The 15,615-nt window shown below is 41.2% G+C and overlaps 3 protein-coding genes across 4 annotated transcripts; 2 read left to right on the forward strand and 1 right to left on the reverse strand.

Annotated features, from left to right (window-relative positions):
- Positions 1–1,003: 1,003 nt before the first annotated feature.
- selplg (selectin P ligand) lies at positions 1,004–6,856 on the forward strand. 2 transcript variants are annotated; one of them, XM_049603911.1, is made up of 3 exons: positions 1,004–1,331; positions 1,568–1,678; positions 2,194–6,856. In XM_049603911.1, exon 3 carries the CDS (start codon positions 2,202–2,204, stop codon positions 3,624–3,626), a length of 1,425 nt encoding a protein of 474 aa, XP_049459868.1. In that variant the 5' UTR covers positions 1,004–1,331; positions 1,568–1,678; positions 2,194–2,201; the 3' UTR covers positions 3,627–6,856. The 2 variants fall into 2 exon arrangements, with proteins under 2 accessions (XP_049459868.1, XP_049459869.1); XM_049603912.1 differs by having other exon boundaries at positions 1,572–1,678.
- Positions 6,857–7,875: 1,019 nt separating this feature from the next.
- Positions 7,876–11,857, forward strand: tmem119b (transmembrane protein 119b). The gene is made up of 2 exons (XM_049603915.1): positions 7,876–8,149; positions 9,868–11,857. Exons 1-2 carry the CDS (start codon positions 7,943–7,945, stop codon positions 10,741–10,743), a joined length of 1,083 nt encoding a protein of 360 aa, XP_049459872.1. The 5' UTR covers positions 7,876–7,942; the 3' UTR covers positions 10,744–11,857.
- LOC125905743 (iron-sulfur cluster assembly scaffold protein IscU-like) lies at positions 11,781–15,152 on the reverse strand. The gene is made up of 5 exons (XM_049603930.1): positions 14,995–15,152; positions 13,521–13,634; positions 12,693–12,803; positions 12,468–12,546; positions 11,781–12,381 (listed from the first exon to the last, which is right to left on the reverse strand). The coding sequence occupies exons 1-5, from the start codon at positions 15,094–15,096 to the stop codon at positions 12,290–12,292; spliced, it is 498 nt and encodes a 165-aa protein (XP_049459887.1). The 5' UTR covers positions 15,097–15,152; the 3' UTR covers positions 11,781–12,289.
- Between the last annotated feature and the right edge of the window lie 463 nt (positions 15,153–15,615).

Raw genomic sequence — 15,615 nt, forward strand, 5'->3', positions numbered from 1 at the left:
AAAAGTCATAGTATAGTATGTCGTCCAAAACCATGAAAAAAAGTCATAGTATAGTATGTCGTCCAAAATCGATGAAAAAAAGTCATAGTATAGTATGTCGTCCAAAACCATGAAAAAAGTCGTAGTATAGTATGTCGTCCAAAATCAGGTAAGTACCGAGGGTACCAACAGTTTTCTTGATTATTCAGCTTATCTATGAATAAAAAACATCAGAAAATAGTGACAAATACCTGTAACAGTTTTCCAGAGCAACAGATTACAGGACCAGAGTCCAAAGATATTCAGTGTACTATCATAGAATACAAACAAAACCAATAAATATTCACAATAAAGAAGCTTGCACCAGTTAATTTAAAAAAGTCATCGTATAGTATGTCGTCCAGTCTCTATATACAGACTCTACATTAACTGAATGTAGAGTCTGTACGCAAACAAAGCTTTTAAAATTACTTAAACAGGTTGTAATCAAAAATGTTGCTTATTAATTTTCTCTTAATGAGCTAATCAACTAATGGCTTCAGTTCGAACACAACTTGATTCACACCCTCCATCAAAGCCTGCAAACCTCTCAGTTGGCTGTTACTTAATGTCTCGCCTGACGATGGAGCTAAAGAGGACATTAAAATATTGACTGGATAACACTGGCTCCTCTGCTGTGCCACATATACTCCTTTCAATTTCATTCCTTAAAATGAAATATAGGATCATGTTTCCTTGGTTGAACTGCTAATAACTCAATGATCTCTTAGCAGCATCTGGTTCAAACTTGAGAACTTCATTGTGTTATGCTCAAAACACTAAAAACAAAGACTATTTTCATGTCACTTTTTGTAGGCCTAACTGTTTTGTTTTTTTTTTTTACAACCACATCTCAGTGTGACTCATCAGTACAGGAAGTGACAGTTATGATTTCCACACTAGAAGAACATTTCGTTTCCTCACAGGGTACAAAGTGTTAGTCCAAGGTTTGTATTTTAGTCTGTTGTTGCACATCACTGTTTAAAGCCAGGATGCCAAGCCGAAGCATTTTAAATCCATTCATTACATGGACTTTCTGATTTTCAGTGCATTTTATTTCTGCATGTATTACACTGTGACACACATAATGTCGTCCTCGTGTAGCTGATCTGTCACTGTGGTCCCCTGTTTTTTTTTTACCCACATGACTTGATGGCTGTAATCTCAGACAGAAGTGTGATCAGAAGTTGACATTCGAGAGACATCTTTACAGAAGTGAGCACTTCCTGCCGCTTCATATAAAGTAGTATTGAGAACATCAGGACCTGTAGAGCAAACAGCACCTGAGCTCTCCTCAGCTTTCCATCAGTGAGGTAAGACACATCTTATAATAACCAATAATACATAGGAGATGTTAAAACATGGCAGCTTAGCCAATGTGGGGAAATAAAAAGAAGCTCGTAGTGGAGTTTACTTCCTTGTTGATGCAAACTAAAGCTGTGCGTTTCTAAGGAAGTGACTGTCTGTATCTGGCTTTTCTAGAAATGTTATATAGAGTGTTTTTTTTTTTAAGTGTGTGTGTGTGAACATTTCCTGTTTCTTCTATCAGTCAGCAGTCAGCATGTCAGAGAGAATGTTCATCTCCCAGAGAGGCTGAAACAAACTAAACCTTTATGTGGTTTTAACCTCGTGTCCAGCCCTGTGCTTCACCAGCAGCAAGGTAAGACACTGACCGGTTTCTTTGTGGTCGGACACATTTAAAATCTACGCTCTGGTTATATGTTTCTGCTTTGTGATCTGCTGTTTCCTCTTACGTAACGGTGTTAGATTAAGTTTACTACCTGCTCCCTAAGAATGTAATCTTCTGTGTGGATTCTCTTACAAAGGAGGGTGATTTATCAACATTATTTACTTCATGTTTTCTAACTTTAACATTTCAAAAGGTACACATTTGATTTTGAAATTTGTGCTGTAGTTTAAACAGATCTCATATTAAAGATAAGACATTAACTGTAGATTGTGTTTGTACAGACTGCTTTTAAGAACGTTTTCGACTTACTAAAAACGTGTTTTTTCCTGTGAGAATGTAGCAACGGGTGTGGAGAAGACTCATGACCGTGTCATCATAAGATGTCACTAGCAGACACATGACACTGTTTTTCCCTCCATGTGTGTCTTTTTACTACGACTTCTTGTATTGTAACCTGTAAATTTAAATAGTTTCTGTCATTTCAGAAGCAACAATGAGGCTACTAAGCATGAAGACGTCTCTGGCTCTACTGTGGGGGATTTCTGTTTTGCTTTCAATGGAGTCCATGAGTGCTTCGATCCCAGGGACCAGAAACATTACATCAACCCCTGAACCAGAGGAGACAACCAAGGAGATGATCAGTGCACCTCACACTGACACTCACACACCTGTGGAGGTTAGTGTTGCTGCACCAGCAGAGACCACTGCGTCACCCAGAGTGGCAGAGGCAAACATCACTCACAGAAGTGACAGCACAAACAGCGCCTCTGGTTTGGTTGCCATGAACACTGTGGCAGCAGTGACAAGCAGCTCAGGTCCACCATTGCCTCATACCACTGCAGCAGTGACCACAGCTGCAGGTGCAACACATCCTTCCCACATAGAGACAGCGAACCCTACAGTGAATCAGATACATCAGCAATCACCCACCACTGTTGCTGCAACAGCTCGTGTAGCAGCTTCAGCAACAGTGGCCGTGTCTTCGCCGCAGCACACGCTCACCACTGAGCCCGAAGTCACATCCAAGTTACCTCCCCCCACCTCTCCTGCTAATTCTACTCTGACTCCAGTCTTCATCCAGACCCTCAGCAATCCCTCAGCCTCTACTACAACCATAATGACCCCTAACCCCACCTCTGAGACAGCACCAGTGTTCGACTCCACAAAAAGTGAGACATCCACTAACAGCACCGACCTTTTGACTACACGGCCCGTTTCTGTGACGAGAACCCCCATCTCCACATCAGCTGTTTCAGCAGAGTCGAGCACTACCCCTCAGTCTCACCCCACCTCATTCTTACCGAACTCCACCAGCAGTGCTTCTACACCCACTGTTTCCACCACCAGTGTTTCCAGCACCAGTGTCTTCCGCACTAATGACTCAAACCCCAATGTCACCGCCACTGATGTCTTCACCACCGATGACTCAAACGCCACTGTCTCCACCACTGATGTTCCCACCATCAATGCCTCCACCAGTCCTGCAGGAATCTTGATCCCTCATGTGACCAAGAGGTTGCCAGTCCCAACCACCAAACCAGCTCCGGCAACCACAGCAGCACCTCATGAAGTCTCAAAGAGCACCGAGGCCCAACCCTGCTCCCACCGAGGCTTAGTGAAGCAATGCCTCATCGCCGTTTCCTCCCTGGCTGCGCTGGCCACCATCTTCATGGTGACTACCATCATCCTCTGCGCTAAGCTGTCAACAAGGAAGTACAAGGTCAGGAAACCTCAGCCGGCCACGGAGATGATGTGTATCTCGGCCCTGCTGCCCGAGAGGACTCACACCTACACGAGACAACGCAATCCAGTCAGTAACGGAGTCCTGGTGATCCACGGTGGTGCAGACAGTGACGAGGACATAGGAGATAACCTCACCCTCAGCAGCTTTCTTCCAGAGAATGACCGCTTTGTTTAAACGGAAATATGATTATTGTCGTCATCAGACCTCTGATAAGACTGATTTGTCTGATGTCAGTGACGCAGAAAGAGTTGCTGTTTGGATACACTCATGCTTCCCCTTTGATGTTGGTGGTTAGGCATCGCTGCACGCCCTATTCCTCTGGAGGAAGAGATACAAAACCAACAAACACACACACACAGAAAAGTTGTTACGTTTTCATGTTCAGGTACCATTAACCCCATGTGGCGTTCTGTGACGTCAGGCCATCAGGTGCGTATTTACAGGCAAGACTTCAGACTTTTTGCATAATTTCACACTCGCCCTCCACTAGAAACTTTAAGTTAGGATGAGGAGAGAGATCAAAGATTTTTTTTCTTAACATCCTGAACTGAGCACCGATGGTACTTCACTTAGCGACGGGAGACAGGAAGGCTTGTTTTGTCAGGGGATCACTGTTCTTCACAGACACTGTTCAGTTTACAGATGCTATTCTGGCTGCACTGAGGCTTCATTGTGTAAACGCTGTAATATGATTAATGGTAAATAGTATGTGGCTCTGTTTATGTGCACGTAGAGATGCAGCTTCTGTATTGTGATAATTTATTTAACTAATGTCCTTTTTAACGGCTTGGTAATGCTTTATTTTACAGGTCTGGTATTGCAATTATGCGCAAGAACTATGTAATTTGGTACAGCGTTTCAGGGAAATAGAGACAAAGTACAGCGAATATTAGTTTAGTTAGTTGTGTATATCCTTGAAAATACCACTCATTTTAAAGCCAAGAAGATTTATTCAAAAAAGAGTAGCTTAACATTTAATAAGAACTGATTACTGATAGTTTACCGGTTGAACACATTCTGTATTTTTGCCCATAATTACCGCCGCCACCTTCAAGACTTCAGACCTATAAAATGAGGGGTTATCAAAGATTTGGCTGTAGATAAAGTTTGTGCTGAAAATGTTCTACATAAGAGCTGAAGTGAAAAACAAAGATGAGAGGAACAAAAAAGTGAAACCATGTATCGCAAAATGGCTCTGGGTTTTTTTCTAGGTGAAAAAAGGTGTTCCATTATGTGCCTCTGAATTGTAAACAGTCATAATAAAACTGAGCACTCTGTGGACTAAGTCAGTTCCCTTATTTATGACTGGCTGTATAAAAGGCTTTTCTTCTGCCCTGGACTGGATTTCATACTCACTTCCCTTCCTGCAGAAAAGAAAACAGAGCTCTGAATGCTTCTTAGGGATTTTTTTTTTTTTCACGTCGAGCTATGTGCAACTGAAACAGACATCGGTGACTATCAACAGAGCTGAGACGAATGTAAACCTGGAGGATGCAGGACCTCATCTCATGCTCCTGATGACCATATAAAGTTAGACTTGTCTTGACTATCACAAACACTGCAGACTTGCCAAAAATGCATTTCTACGCATACACGATCATTTGAAGGGCTCACCAGTGTTGGGGAAGCTACACTGAGAGCAGTGTTGCAAGCTGCCAATTACTTCACACTGGAAGAAGCTGAATCACAGCTAAGCCGCCGTAGGGAGAATCTAGTTTGGTTTACTAAAATGCACAGAAAAAGTGGTTCAAACTACTCTGTAAAAATGATTAAATAAACATGTGATACAAATTAGAAACTACAATGACAAACTATAATACAAAAAGGGTCACATACCAGCATAAATTGACACTTGATTGAGTTTATTACCATAAGCCTCAACATGTACACATGTGGGGGTTGGGCAGGGGCATGGGACATGTCCCCACTTTCATTTTGACAAAATGAAAGACATTTACCCCATAAACTGATGCAGTAAGGGCACAAATTGCTACATAAAAATTTCCAACAATGCAGGAAATGATGTGTTTGATGCTCAAAATATTCTGGCAAAGGACCCCCAAACCCCCCATTTCATATGTGTTCCCCCTCCCACCTAACTACGCCCTTGAAAATGCCCCATGGGGAAAGTACAAGGAATGTCAGCTTATGACTAATTGTGATCAAAGGGGTTTCAATACAATAGAGAAGTAGTAAGTAGAAGAAGTAAAGTTAAAAATCTTCTTTCCTTTTATGGCCCAAAATTGTTTATAGTTTCAGTAGTTAAAGGAGCAGTGTGTAGGATTTAGTGACATCTACTGGTGAGGATTTCAAACTGCAACCAGTTGAAACTTCTCCCACATACCAAACATGAGCTCCTGGTTAGGATGGCTTTAGTGTTTAGTCTTCAGGTGGGTATTACCAGGAGTAGGATAGCCCTGTTTCCACCAAACACTTCGGTATGGTACCTTTGGAACCAAAACTAACCCTTCAGACATGACAACTAGACCCTAGAGTCTCAACTGCAATCAATACTCTCAAATGTGGGCGGGGTTGTTGTCACTGCTCAATCCAGCTCTCACTGTATGTCCTCATTACTGGTGACACAGGTGGAAGTCTGCACCTTGTTTATCGTCCACAAAATGCACGCCATCATTTTCTAAACAAAATAAAACAGGCTGCTGTCTCTCTCTCTATGAGATATTTAAAAATAGTGGGTTTGTGCATTTAGTCCCTCTCAGACAAGCTGAGGGGTTTAGTGTTGCCGGTGCCCACAGGAACAACGCTCCACAATGCTTTTTTTCTTCTCTGAGTGAGGATTGGGATACATGCCGTCCCGGTCAAAATTAACATATATAAACGCTTTAAGATCCACTCATTACTACAAGTGTGTGTCACATAAAAACTAATAAAATGGTCAAAGTTGTCAGTGAAATTTAAGGTGTGTTGATTGATTCATGTCATTAACTCATACATTGAGTAAGATTACAAGTTAACGTTCCACCTTAAAAATCACTGGCAGTCAGCCCAGTGAATTATGCTTGTTTTTTCTCCAGCTCCAGCTGCTGCGAGAGGCAGCAAAACATCCTTTCCTTTTATAGTTACAGTTTACAAATAAAACTCCACAGTATGAACAGTGGTTACATGAGCCTCAAAACCAGCCACAGCTCAGCCCTGAGCAGAGTGACCGTCCTCTACTGACCAATCAACATACTGCAGTGTTCATAGCTCCACCTTTTAGTACCAGATCTGTGTGCTAGGTACCCCAACAGAGGGGGGACCAAAACGGGGACAGTACAGAGCGGTCCCATTGGTATCGTCCACAACTTTTTACAGTGGAAACGGAAAAAATGTTTACCGAACTGAACTGAACTGCTCAGTGGAAACACAGCTAATGATCCACAGAAGTGCCTTCCCGTCCAAACAAACGGACCAGGTGATTAAAACCAGTAAAAACACTGAATTAAGCAGTTTCATATTTTCAAAAATGTGTTTTTCCATCACAGAGAGGCTGCTAACTACAGTGGCCAATAAAAAACATGAAAATGCAAAAATGCGAATGGTCCTATCTAGAGTCAGTGTTTGGTTTGTCTGTTCAGGGCTACTGTAGAAACATGGCTGTGCAACATGGCAATATTTGTTTATATCTACAGTTATGTAGATATAAACAGCTCATTTTAAGGTTATGAAAACACAGCAATTTTTGTTTTAAGGTGATTATACATTTAAGAAAACACGTGTTATATTGCATTTCTGCCAATATATCACCCTAAATCCAACACGCTGGACCTTTAACTACACAAAAATGGCATAAAAATAATTTAACCACTTAAATCACAGTGAAAATATGAATAAAGTTGAACTACCAGCAAGCTGCTGCAAAATGAATTTAAACTACTTGTTTAATTTCATGTAGTTTACTACTCCCCAACACTGCAGCTCACCCACACGCAGTCAGTCATGCTCTCTCCCTGAAGTGGTCACACACACTGTGTGAGTGTAATTGTTTGCCTCTGGATGAAAATCCCCCCTCTCCTGACTGTTACGGGTGTATTGTCCACACAGGAAACATTAACCTCTTCCTGCATTAGCTGGTCTCTCTTACAAACTGACTGTTTTTCGCCCCAGCAGGCCTGCTGTTTGTCATCGGTGTCAGAGGCTGAGGTTGAGGGAGAGGCCAGACTGTCAATCAGAGGCTACTTCTGCAGAAATATGGAGAAATATTTAGGAAGAGAACACATGTTGCAGATGATGATGTTTGAGGGTTTGTTCATGATGTTATTATAGTCATAAAGTTTTTGTTTTCATCCCACCAGTGTTGTCTCAGCCTAGCACATCCAGTTAGCCACACAGGGGAGGGAGGAGAGGGGTGGAGAGGGTCCCTGCCCCCACGGCACTTTATAAACTCCTACCTAACAAGAACAATCTGTGTGCAGGCTGGAGAGCTCAGACACTCAGGGAAGCTGAAGGGGAGGAGAACAGAGGAGAGGCAGAAGGAGGGATTTGTCCTCATGCTTAACGACATCTTTTTCTTTTTTGCACTATCCAGACAAACCTCCAGCCTGAAATCTGAAACTACAAAAGTGGCGTGGCCTCGCCGAGCATTTGCTACTCTTTTTCTGTGCTCTCTCTCTCTCTCAGTTCACTTTTTCCAGACTGCGCTCACACATCCTCCATCAGAGGCGAGTTCAACAAAGACACTTCTTCTGCAGTGGATGGTGAGTAAAATGTTTTCACAGAGTTTTTGCACACTCAGGAGGCATTTGGATGTTTGCTTGATGTGAGTTCACATGTCAATTTGAAGTGGCTGATGTGACAGCATCATGATGCCTTCAGAGCAGCATCCAGCCTCAGGAAGTCAGAACATGACTATTAAAAGTTTAGAAATATTCTCAGGTTGGGAGCGATGGCTGAATCTAGGTCACAGGACTTTTTGCTGAGTGAAGATTTAGTCCATGTGTGCATGTGTGTGCATACGACCGCCTGTGTCTGGTTGCAAAGGCATGTGTGGCCATGTGTATTTGGTCTGGGCTGAGCCATTAATTCTGAAATGCAAAAAAAAAGAAACATCCCTCCTCCTTTTTCCTCGATGAGAGCGGAGTCTCATGTGGTCCAACTTGCACGCAGATGGAGCAGAATAAGGATAGAAGTGTGGGAGCTGCTGCCAGCTGACACACAGACCGTGCAGAGAGCTGATTGTGATCCAAATAAGAGGAAAAAACATATTTTCCCATGTACTCCTTGTCGTATCTGGCCATGTATTTATGGTTTTGTTTCCTTTTTTAGAGATGTCTGTAACGCTAGGGGAACTTAAAACTATGCTTTTACTTACAAAGGGCCATTCAAGGGCCGTTTAATGGGGGACACATATGAAATGGAGGTTTAGGCATCCTCTGCCAGAAAATTGTGAGCATCAAACCCTTAATTTCTTGTATTCCAGTGACTTTTTATGTGTCAATTCATCAGTTTAGAGTACAAATATCTTTCTTTATTTCCTATCTTTCATGTTTTTACCAAGGGGGACAAACGCAGGATGCCCTCCCCCCCAAAATCTACACCTCTGCTGTTCAACTCTATGCTCTGGGTTTGCTGATACTGTGCAGCATGTGTGTTCCATAGCCTCATTTCATCTGAATGAGCAAAAACTTCAGGCCATGATTCAGGCTGGGATAAAGCCAACGTATTTAACTTTGTGGTGAATCAGCAAAGACTGCCGCCTGGGGAAGATTTTGGTTTTGGTACAATCAGCTGAACTTGCAGGAACTCAGCTGATACAGTACAGTGGAAGTTTCACCAAATGGATCATTGCTTCTCAGCAGGATTGTGTACGAGACCCATGTGCATTACCAAGGGCTTAGCTTTTGTTTCAGCATCGGTTTGGGGGGTAATTTCCTGCATTCTGGGGAGTTTTTATGCAGTAATTTGTGCATTTTCTGCATCAGTTTATGGTGGAAATGCCTTAAATTATGTCACAATAAAAGCCCTCTGCTACTTTCATGTTTTTATTGGCAGGGAGACAAAGAAATTTCTACCCATAAGTGTCTTCTGTCCAACTGGATGCCAGAATATTATGTCTGCTGCACAATAAAACAATTAACCCATTTCCAATTTGTGACAATGTTAAACATAGAAAAACATTATATAATACAGTATAAAATCTATGTAGAGAAATATAACTGATAACAAAACATATTTATAGGTTTGTTTCATGTGCAAATTGACCATGGACATACGTTATCCTGGCTTCTATGGAATATTTTTATATCCAGATGTACAGGGAGTCTTTGATGATTCAGGAAATACCTCCAGTACAGATCACCAGATTTCTATTTTTCAGAAAAACAGATGTTTAGCTCTCACGTCAAAGGCAATACATGAGACGGTCTTCACATATGGCAAAAACATTTCAGTGACTAACATCTACTGTTATTTACAGATCCTGAGGGAAACCATGCTCCCGATGGCCCTTCATCTGACCAGTCTGTGTGCGGTGTTTTGCACCAGCATCAGCAGCAGCTTGGCCACACCGCTACCTTTTTACAGTTCGCTAGAGGGAAGTACAGATGAGGAAGAGCTCAGTAACCTAACTTCCCCTCTGCCCACCAGCAACCTTTCCTTTGAGTACCAAACCACACCTGTCAGCCCCACTCATGTGGAAACTGACTTTCTGAGTCAAGTCGTGGACTTCCTGGAGGAGAACATGCTGCTTATACTCGTCGCAGGCTCTTTCATCCTTCTTGTCTTCCTTATCATCTGTGGGGCAATAATCATGAGCCGCAGGCGCAAAGTCAATGCCTACTACCCTTCCTCTTTTCCCTCAAAAATGTACGTGGACCACAGGGACAAAACCGGAGGTGCTAAACTCTTTAATGAAGTGCCAGAAAAACCCACTCCTGAGAAGGAAAGTGAGCCAGTAGACTCTCACAGGCAGCTCCAGGCAGACATAATGAGGGCTGCCAAGAGGCTGCGCACACCAAATAAATGTGTGGATGCTGCAGAGGTAAGCGACCCCGGTCAGAAAGTAGCAGAGAACAGTCCTGAGGACGGCCCTCAGCCAGATGGCAACATCCTGGACCAGCAGCTACCAAGTCTCCCTGAGGAAAAGGAGCTGTGTGAGCACTCTGACAGTGAAACAGCAGCAGCAACAGCAGCAACAGGAAGCCCTGAGCTGGAGACTCCAGAGCAGCCTCATTCAGGAGAGGATGATTCACAAGAGCCTTTAATGGGCAGCAGTCTGCGGCCCGCCTCTCTGCATCTTCACAGTGACTCTGCTACACTTCAGCTGATCGCAGGAGAGAAAACTGCCTTCTAATACTCCGAACACTGTCAGCTGAATGTATTTTTTGAACGCTTTGAATCCATGAGTGGCAATTTGTGCATACGTTTACAAAAAAACACGACAGATGTATGAAGAGAAATGCAGATAAGACGCTAAATACCAACCACAGGTGTATTTTTTTCCCTTTTTCTCAGTATTATATTTTTATATTCATTGCATTCAGTGCAGGTGATTGCTTTGCTCAGACTGGTTGCATCTTTCATGCCATATTATAAACATGAATAGAGTAACATTATTAGCATCTGGTACAAAATATATTTCTTTTTATGGGATGTTTTGCAGAGGTATGACTCGAATCACAAAAGTTGGACTTGAGTCAGACCACAGTCACAAATTCGAGGACTTTAGAGTCAACTTAAATCAAAAAAGACTTGCAACTCGACATAGACTTTAACACCAATGACTCATGAATATGCACAGACTTGATCGTTTTCACTTGACACTTTCCCTAGGCCAATTTGGGAACAGGAAGTTACAGACATTTTTTGAATATGAGGTGAGTTAAATGCAGCGAGACAGGACAGAAACGTTAAAAACTCATTCTGCTGCTGTGGTGGTTAATAGTGCCATCTTAAAGTGAAGTGTCAGAACCATTTTTTATGTTTAAATTCAGTTGCGCTTGTCTTAACAAACTTGTTAAAAAGCCTTCATAATTTTTGTAATTTAAATAATCGTTGTTTAAATGGCATTACATTTGGTAAAGAGTGCATTATGACTTGTTTAAGACTAGAAACTCAAAGTTAAAGACTTGGAACTTGCTTGTCTCGACTTGAGACGTAAGTGCAAAAACTTGCTTGTAATCTGCAAAACAGTGACTTGATCTGTGGTGGATTGTGTGACAGACAGCAGCTCGCTCAGTGTGTCTCTCTTCACACTTCAGTAAACATTTTGTGGTATGGTCCCCAAATACTCTGTACTCAAATGCAACACACTAATCGACAAGTGTTTTCCAGATATGTATTTGCATGTTTAAGATTAGTCAAGTGTAGAAAACCACTTCCTGAGAACAGTTTTGGTTTCAGGATACTTTTATTGCAGACTTGTCAAGGAAGCATGACTACATAATCATAAATTACACTTAAAACCAGTGGACCCTTTTTATTGTTTCAAGCCACGTTGCTAGGTTGCATATCAAAAGGTCAGTGCTTAGGGTGCGGATAGGATACAGCTCTGAGCTTTCATCAATATCTCCATCACACCATTTAAACTCTTCAAGCAAAACATCTTAAAATATAACAGTCTCAAAAGTAAGGCTCACCCCTGTACCAACAGCCCAAACAGTGCTTTAACATTGTGCGTTTACGTGACAGGCTAAATACAGGGCAGGAGGACCACAGACTAATACATAACGCCTGGTGTAATACGGCTACAGAGGGTTGACGATAGTGTGCTGGTCATCAACATATTAGGTGTGCCTCATCAACACTGCAGGAATGTGAGGGTGCTGGACTACTGCTACTTCTCATCTTGACAGCAGGAGGGAAACAGTGGCTCCCGGCTCAGAGTGAGAGGGCTCTGTTTAATTGCTGGCCCTGACTGCCTCCTGCTGGTGGTCCTGTTGCTTTAGGCGATAGTCAGCCAAGGCAGCCTTAATGGCATCCTCCGCAAGCACTGAGGAGAAACAATAAGATACATTAAATACATGTGTGGAGCTGTTTGGAAAAGAACACTGTTAGAACGTTTCACTGAAAACTTACTGGAGCAGTGAAGTTTAACCGGTGGAAGACACAGCTCTTTGGCAATGTCAGTGTTCCTTATTGTCAGAGCTTCGTCCACCTGCAAAGAAAAGCACATAGCTCAAATAACCACAGGAACCTTTCCAGTCAATGATAAGAGATAAGCAGAGCAAAATAAATAAGAATAAGTAAAGCCATGCATGACACTCCAAGAGGCAGAGAAAGATCTGTAATGTGTTCACTCACAGATTTGCCCTTCACCCACTCGGTAGCCAGAGAGCTGGAGGCAATCGCAGAGCCGCAGCCAAAAGTTTTGAACCTGGCATCCACAATCTTCCCCTGGTCATCCACCTCAATCTGTCAAAATGAGAGTTTTGTTTTTTTTAAAGTTTTACTCAAATGCCAGAGGAAGAATAAGTCCAATTTTGAGAAATTCGTGACCATTAGGGATGTCCCTGATGGCTAATTTCCATGATGTGTAAAAGTTTAAACTTAGACAAGTTGAATAATCTTAAAATAAAAAAACACTCAGATAACAGTCAAAATTTAACACAATTTAATCTATAAGGTTAAACATTGACCGAAAAAATATTGTTTATATCATAAGAGCCATTTGAAATCATTTATCATATTATTCAATAACAAAATTGTATTATACATGCCACTGAAATGTGTGGCACTTTGCGTCATGCATTATGATCATTGCACATTATCCTACAAAACATGACAATAACTCACTAAATAATACATTTACTTTCTTTATGAAAATAAATCTTTAGTTAAATAATAATAATTGAAATAATAAGATTAACCGACTAGTATTTCTAGTGCCAGCTAGCAAGGGTAGCACTGTCTAATGTCGACCAATTAGGAACATCACTAGAGACCATTTCATTTTCAACCACTAGATTAAAATAACTATTCTTGTTCCTGTTCAAGTAAACTGCAATATAACAGGGGAAAAAAATGCTTTATGGCAAAGCTAAACTATGGTGTTACTATAATTCAGTCTTAATGGCTCTGCATGTATAAAAAATAAGAGTGCAATCCATCCATTTTTAGTGACAAACATACCTGGAGCTTCATTACATCTCCACAGGCTGGAGCGCCCACCAAGCCAGTCCCAACATTCTTGGAGTTTTTGTCCAGTACGCCAACATTTCTCGGGTTCTCATAATGATCCACCACCTTCAGACAGAGAAGAAAGGAAACACTGTGTTAGGACAAAAGTAATGCGCCTAAGTGGATTCTAACACACTGTTTAAAATATTTCACAATAGAAACATAAATTTGGGAAAGTAAATAAACTCCAGCATCCTGGGAGGCTTTTTGTGTTTTAACACTATCCAAAAAGGAGTCTAGACGTCTTGAGCATCGATGTTATACAACTCCAAGTTTTCACCATTACGTAAGAGACATTGAAATAAACAGATTAGGACCGGATTTCATTGTCAACTAAATCAACTGCTGCATCCTGCCCCCTCCCCCTGGTTTCTGCCGAGTCATTGTGACTTGAACAATACAAGGTGGCTGAGTTTATATCACAAAATATCCTAAAAAGGACAACATGTAATCCACAAATTCAACATTATAGTATGAACAGTTTGTGTGTTTATGTTTGTGAGTTCTCAAAATTGAGTTATCCACATATTTATCATCTTTCAGCTTTTTAAAACAAGTTTCAAGGTATACAATAAAATAGGTAAAATAAATCTCTTTATGATATTAAAGCTTTTTAAGGAACATTTTGATGTACATCTCCAAAGGATGAAAAATACACAACAGTTCAGCCAGATGGGATGTCAAATTTAAAGCTAGGCACATCAAAAACTAAAGAAGCATTTCAATAAAAAGGTATATTCCGTTTTAAATCATTCAAATATTAAGAGAGAGCCACCTCTGCTTACCAGCATCTGTGTCCAACTTAATTTGAGCATCATCGACCCTGTGTCTCCATGTTCCATCAGACAATCACATCACATAATGAAACTTACAATGAACATCTGGATATTGCTGTTGTGTAAAAATACAGCATCCTTCCACAGGTATAACGTTATAACAAAGCACTAACAGGTTTCTAGCACACTGCTTAAAGCTTATTAATCGGATGTGATTGCAGTATTAAAGCAGTGGCCATCTGATGGGCAGATTAGTGACGTCTTCAATTAACTGACAAGCTAGCAAGACACAAATAAAATTAATTTTAACATGCTGGCGTTTAATTAGCTGGTCTTCTGGTTACACTCCTTTTTGTTTGAGATATAACGTTATAACTTGTTAGGCTAATCCACACGACAGCAGACTGATGTAACATGTATTTAGGACATTTGTTCAGCAGGCATATTACATATTGTGGTTAACCCTACCTGGTTAAGCACTTTCATCTAACTACCCGAGCCATGTCAACACTGTAACATCCTCATGATGCTGTTATCAAGCTGTAACTACTCAGGGCTAATATCTGTAAACATTAGCCTGACAGCAGCTAGCTCACGGTGACCCGGCCTCCTTCTGTAACGTTGAAGCTATAACAGACTAAATGTTTTACCTTCTTGTGGTAGCAGCACCGGGTGATGAACTCCGGAGCAGACAGCCTCCTGGTGAGGAAGGACAGAGGGCTGAGACACTTCTTCGCCACAGGACCCGCCATGTTGATAGTCAATAGGTATGGCGCAGTTTGAAAGCAGAGCTTATTAAAATCCTCGAGTCTACTACGTCACGACCAGGGGCGGGGCTAAACTAATCATATCTGCGCATGCCCAGTTGAAGTGACATCAACATCTTTTCATAACATGGGAAAGTCATGGTGAGCATTCAGTAAACCAGTCTGAAAACATTTTATTTCAAGTAAGGCTGTACATATACTTATACAGGCTCCGTGATATCTAAGAGCTCATAGTACCTTATTTTCCAACCTGAACACTAAATATGCTCAGAGAATAAAGGGTTATCTGTGGTTTTGGAGTCTCTATTGGGCTTTATACATAAAGTTGAAAATTGAACTTAAAATTAACTATGATTTTCAGTAGGCTCTATTAATCTCTCATTGTTTTAAATTAATCATTCAGTCTACAACAGGGTCATTTATGTTATGCAGCAACATTTCAGCCTCAAAACTTTGATTTTGTTTTGTTTTTATTTTTATATATGTACATATTTTTTTAATCAT

The sequence above is a fragment of the Epinephelus fuscoguttatus genome, linkage group LG18 (assembly GCF_011397635.1).
Source record: "Epinephelus fuscoguttatus linkage group LG18, E.fuscoguttatus.final_Chr_v1".
Taxonomy (NCBI): Eukaryota; Metazoa; Chordata; class Actinopteri; order Perciformes; family Serranidae; genus Epinephelus; species Epinephelus fuscoguttatus.

Bases quoted from the DNA above. Each gene is read 5' to 3' on its own strand.
- tmem119b (XM_049603915.1), top strand. From the start codon at position 7,943: ATGCTTAACGACATCTTTTTCTTTTTTGCACTATCCAGACAAACCTCC. The intron at 8,150-9,867 runs GTGAGTAAAATG...TGTTATTTACAG, and splicing joins CACTTCTTCTGCAGTGGATG to ATCCTGAGGGAAACCATGCT.
- selplg (XM_049603911.1), top strand. From the start codon at position 2,202: ATGAGGCTACTAAGCATGAAGACGTCTCTGGCTCTACTGTGGGGGATT.
- LOC125905743 (XM_049603930.1), bottom strand. From the start codon at position 15,096: ATGGCGGGTCCTGTGGCGAAGAAGTGTCTCAGCCCTCTGTCCTTCCTC. The intron at 13,635-14,994 runs GTAAAACATTTA...CTCTGTCTGAAG, and splicing joins GGTGCTGCTACCACAAGAAG to GTGGTGGATCATTATGAGAA. The intron at 12,804-13,520 runs GTATGTTTGTCA...TCATTTTGACAG, and splicing joins GAGATGTAATGAAGCTCCAG to ATTGAGGTGGATGACCAGGG.